Source organism: Saccostrea cucullata, unplaced genomic scaffold (assembly GCF_032062105.1).
Source record: "Saccostrea cucullata isolate Sc308-1 unplaced genomic scaffold, CSIRO_AGI_Scuc_v1 ctg1186, whole genome shotgun sequence".
Classification (NCBI taxonomy): Eukaryota; Metazoa; Mollusca; class Bivalvia; order Ostreida; family Ostreidae; genus Saccostrea; species Saccostrea cuccullata.
In genome coordinates this window covers 268631-274007 of record NW_026928251.1, presented here as the reverse complement: position 1 = coordinate 274007, position 5377 = coordinate 268631, and the positions used below count along the sequence as shown (strand labels likewise).

The 5377-nt window shown below is 33.6% G+C and overlaps 1 protein-coding gene across 1 annotated transcript; it reads right to left on the bottom strand.

The window, feature by feature from the left end:
- Positions 1 to 3528: 3528 nt before the first annotated feature.
- On the bottom strand, positions 3529 to 5033 carry LOC134276919 (uncharacterized). The gene is made up of 2 exons (XM_062759195.1): positions 4764 to 5033; positions 3529 to 4376 (listed from the first exon to the last, which is right to left on the bottom strand). The coding sequence occupies exons 1-2, from the start codon at positions 5021 to 5023 to the stop codon at positions 3629 to 3631; spliced, it is 1008 nt and encodes a 335-aa protein (XP_062615179.1). The 5' UTR covers positions 5024 to 5033; the 3' UTR covers positions 3529 to 3628.
- Between the last annotated feature and the right edge of the window lie 344 nt (positions 5034 to 5377).

Genomic DNA, 5377 nt, shown 5'->3' with positions numbered 1-5377 from the left:
AAATTCTTACAGTAGAAATAAAACCACATGGTCTGATGGGAGGTTTACCTGTAAATGTGTTGTTACAATTATGACCACTTTGTGCCCGACGAAATTTAATCTAACAATTTTTTAAAGTTCAATTTATTTATCAGATAAATACGAGAAATAAAATCATAAATGGTTCACAGTGGTTTTGTTTTTTAAAAAAATAATCTGTTCCCTAATTGTAATGTAACTCTTTTTTTTTGCTTTTATTGTCCAAGTGATCAATCGTCAGAGCTACAGTATCAACTTGATCAAGTTCTCCTATGACACAGCTGATTTACGCATAACTATCATTTAATTATTTTTAGAACATCATTTCTTAATTTCAAAAAATTACACGAGACAGTATGTTATAGTTTGGTGCAACGATGTTTAATACTGTTTATCAATGAAAGGCAAGTTGGACGTGAATGGTCTCTGAAAGGCTTTTATTGAATTAAATCGTGTCATGTATAGACTCAAGATCCCTATAAAATTCACTATTTGCAATGTACTTTCGGTTTCAAATCTTAACATTAGGACAAATAAACAGGGAAAAACTATTTTAAAGAGGCTATCGAAGTCCAACTTGCAATTCATTGATAAACATATGTTGTCCTACAATGATGGCTTTCACTAAGAGTACGGAATTAATTAGGTGAATTAAAAAAAATAATTTGCATACTTTAAAAGATTTTTTCTAGATAAATATTTTTTCTTAGTATTTGTTATCAAGTGATACTGTTTATCTGTTAATCGATGATATATTGATAAACTGTACAAGTTTTAACTTTATAAACCTCATAGTTTTGGAGCTTTCGTAAAAATAATTTTGTGAACATGTAGACCTTTAGCAAAACTTTAAACATTTAATAAAATACATGTAGTTCTTAATTTTCCTTACTTAAGGTATTTGATGTATAAATAAAGGATTATGAATGATTTTAGTAATTTTGAACTAGTGAATTAACACATTGCTAAATAACGACCAAAGTGAAATGAACCAAAGTCACAAAACTGATATCATATTAAGCGCATCGTCTCAAGCCACGGTCCGGACTCCGCATAAAGCTCTATCGTCTCAAGCCACGGTCCGGAGTCCGCATATATATATATACATGTACATGTAGCTCTCTCCTACCCGTGGCTACTTGATCATAAAAAGTGTCGTAATCTTGAATATATACGCCTCCCTAATGTGACATCATATTCAGTCAGTGGGAAGTTTTGTTTCCATCGCAACGAATAATGACATCAAATTTCAGTATACACCAGGAATATTTCCTGTACTGCGATTGGATATTGAAAGGTCATATAAAGATTTAATCATAATTTCCCGAATACTCGCATTGGTTAATATTTTAATGAGCTTTTTGACAAAGAAATTCTTCTCCTTAAGAATTTGTTAACCACGGCCAAATATGCGAGAGGTACTTGCACATTTTTGGCCGTAGTTTGCGACGATGATATTTAAGCGGAGACGGTTATTTTACACATATTACAAAGTTTTAAAGATTTATCTGCCCTTGATGAAAAGAATTTTTTAATTTCTCAAAATTCTGTGGTAAATAATTAATTTTATTTCATAATTTAATAAAAAGAGTGTTTATTCATCTTTATTAATTTTATTTCATAATTTAATAAAAAGAGTGTTTATTCATCTTTTCAGCAAGAGATTTGTTTCATATTCAAATTACTATTTACAATGTCTTAAGAAAAACATGCGCTGTCCATAGACTTCAATGTTAAATTAAAGGTGAAATTAGTTGGACAATAATCAAAATTTGGAAAATTCTTCTGGTGGAGAATTTTTAGTAAATTACACTTTCAACAGCTGTTCATTTTGCTACCATGGTAAAATATAGCACACCATTCATTAATTGATAAGTGATAAAGGTTTACAAATGAAAATAAATTTCAGATTATTGTAGCTTGGTATTAAAAGTGTAATATAATTTTTAAAAAAAATTACCAAGGCAGGTAAATGTTATCAAGAAAAAAATGATGAAAAATGAGAAAGTCAAATATAAGGCTAATTTTCACCATTTTGCTTTTAAACATTTTGCCTAGTTTGACTTCTGAATGCTCTGTCCATGTGATCAATACATAGGGCTTAGAGTGGGTGTGATCGGTCAACAAGGAATGTTTACTCATTCTAGGCACCTGATCAAACCCCTTCCAATTTCCAGTTGTTCATGCGTTTATGTTCTCTTCACAGATTTGCATTGTTTAAAGATTTTTAAAGATCGATCAATTCTTATAATCCATCTTGCAGTATATCTCATCAATTATTTTATTCTTTCGATGGGTTAGACTATTAAATACACACTAAATTGTCGAGGGATATTTTTCATTTCCCGCTCATGTCAATTAGAACATGGCGGGTGTGACTGGTATGCAGGGGATGATCACTCCTCCATGGCACCCAATCCTCCGTGTTTACTATAATTGCTCCAAATTTGAATTGTTTAATGGACTTCTGAGCTTGAATATTTATTGTTCGTTATCTCCATATATTTCATCATATTAACCATATAATACAATTCCCAACTAAGCTTGGACTTTCAAAAAGGCGTGGCATTCTCGGCGCAACGTAATTAGCGTCTGAAATTTACACAGATTTCAGTCCATGTTGAAATATACATGGGATAGAAATTCGGGCAAATGCCAATAAGTGTATATATAGAATTACCAATAAGATTTTCTCTTCCGGCAAAGAGGTGGAGCAAAGTCGCATCAGCTTTGTCAACAACAATTTAAAGTTCCTAATGTTATTAATTTCTTAACCAAAGAGAAGTATTCGCCATTTGAAAAAAAAATTAATTAATTACGTTGTGCCGAGAATACCACGCCCTACTGAAAGGCCAATCTAAACTGGGAATACCTCTAATATAACATTACAAAGTATTCAGATATATTTTCTGTCTTTCTTTATGTGTGAAATAGTAAAGTAAAACCAATTTCTATGTGAAAAAAATTCGATAAAATGTTATGTCTTTTTTAAAATGATTTTATCTTGGAGTTTTCGTACACTTTTATTTGAGCAAAATTCAACACACCAGCTTTTATCATTTTGTGTCCAGTGATGTGCATAGGGGTCACAAATGGAACATACCCAGTAAAAGTAAATATTGACAATAACAGAGCTCGGGATTGTACAGTGTTATATATTACGAAATTGTCGTTATCGTCAAACTGTAAGGATTTCCAAGTAAGCTAGCACTAAATACATTCTATTGAAGTTATTTTTTGATTATAAATTGAAAGCAACAATAAAACTGTGTCCAGACCCCTTTAAGATAATAGAAAAATAATATATTTAGTATATAACTTTCTCATTCTTTGATCGAATGAGACATAATTATACCAGTATTAATTACTTCTAAGATATAAACATTTGCGATTAAGTGTTTAATTTTCGAGTTGAAATGTCATATCATGCACTATTTGAAGGATGAACATTTCGTTTCCTTGGCTGAAAAATTTGTTTGTACACTGCAAGTGCACCGAAAGGGTAAAAAAATCACCATTGTGAGTCTAAACAAAATACACGTTATTTAATATTCGCTTTTCTTGTCAAGGTTTCCTTTACTGTTAATTGTACGTCAAATCATGAAACACGTCAGACACTGGCGATGGATTCCTCCTTCACCGTGGCCAGTGCGATCCCAGGGGTCATTGGAGTGGATCGTACAAAGGAACTTAATGTTTTCATTTTTCTCTTCTTTTTAGCACTTTTCTTAAAATGAGCACTTTTATCAGTAATGTGCGTTTCTTTTCTTTTAAGCATGGAAATATGATCCGGAAAATGTAATTCCCTCAGTCTCCGTTTCCGGACCTGCATCATGTGACCCTCCTTCATGACGCGCGCTAACTTGGGTTGAACAAGTCTCTGGCGAGTTAAGTCTAACTTAGGAAACATGATTCTCTGTAACTCATCTCCAATATAACGATTTGTTTTCTCAATGCAACTAGAACAGGCGCTCGATCCTAAAATCTCACAGAACTCATTTCCGCTCTCGCACTTCACTGGATTTGTAAGAGAGGGAAATGCACTGATTTGAAGCATGCTGGGATCTCTTTGAAGATCTTGCATCAGCATTCTGAACGGATTCGACTCCCTGGTGTCGGGGCGCGGCATTCCGTACCCGGGGTGAGACTTTGGGGCAGGTGCCTTAAAGAAATGCTGGATTATCGCTCTAGAAAACTTCCCGAGACTGTTGTCCCCGAGACGAGAGTTCATTATGTAGTCCCTCTCCTTCTTCTGTTCGATATTGAAATTAGGATCATCGGAATGTCTGACTATAGGTTTATTTCGGAATTCCATCTCTCGGCTGGCTATGTTTTCTCTTTTGACGGAGTACAATGTGCTGGAATGAAGAAATGATTGCATAATGAAAACATGGAAAATACTAGTACTGTGTAAGGTTGGCCAAGAAACCCAAAACCGGGTGCCAAACACTGGTCTTACCCTCTGTTGTCCTTTGACACTGCCTTTTCTGCGATTGCGAAAAAGGATATTGATAACAAAAAGTAGCAAATAAAGATATACAATTGCAAGGACAATATATTCATTATTTTTTTCATACAATTAATCTAAAAATAGTATTTCTAGATCTTCTTTAAGTCCTTCAATGATAAAGTATGAATGCTTGATATTGTGGATCTTTCAGAAATGTTTGATCAAGAAAGTTTTTCTTGAAAAAAAAAATACTTCAGTAAAATTTTTTTTATAATCTTGTAAGGTTTTTTGGTACCTCTTGTCCAGTAGATTGGATTTAGAAGCACGTCTCTCTGTGGTAACCGACGAGGCTTCCTTAGGTTCCCAGAGGGGTTCCGAGGAAAACACGGAAGTCCGCCTTCCAAGATGGAGGCTGTTACTTGTTTCCTCGCGCAGTAATTTGACAGCATCTTTCCCGCCAAACTGCGACAGCGAAGAACGCCTTGGACGATTTTTAAGATATCGCTCTAAATTCTGCAATGTCAAAATATTATTATTATCATTGATACAATACATTAATTATATTTGAGTGGTGTACAAGAAAGGTTTGAATTATTACATGTACATGGATTTTTAATCGATACCTGAGAATTTTTATAACCTATTTTGTTTTAAGTGATACGACGGTCTATTTCATAAATCAAAGAAAACAAATTATCTGACAAGTTATTAAACACAAGGTTAAAAACTGTTAATTAAAATAAATAAGCCGATATTATTCGGTTCTCAAGCATGCCCTTTTACTTGACAGTTTTATATTGATAAAGTGCATTTTATGAATACTGTACCGTTTTTCTTTTTGCTATTCTAAAATTACATGGGCAGCTGCATATGTGGGGGGTGGGGGGGGGGTTAGGACGTTCAACCTCC

Excerpts from the sequence above, each read along its gene's own strand:
- LOC134276919 (XM_062759195.1), bottom strand. The coding sequence starts at position 5,023 with ATGTATTGTATCAATGATAATAATAATATTTTGACATTGCAGAATTTA. Across the intron at positions 4,377-4,763 it reads TCCAATCTACTGGACAAGAG|CACATTGTACTCCGTCAAAA; the intron begins GTACCAAAAAAC and ends TCTTCATTCCAG.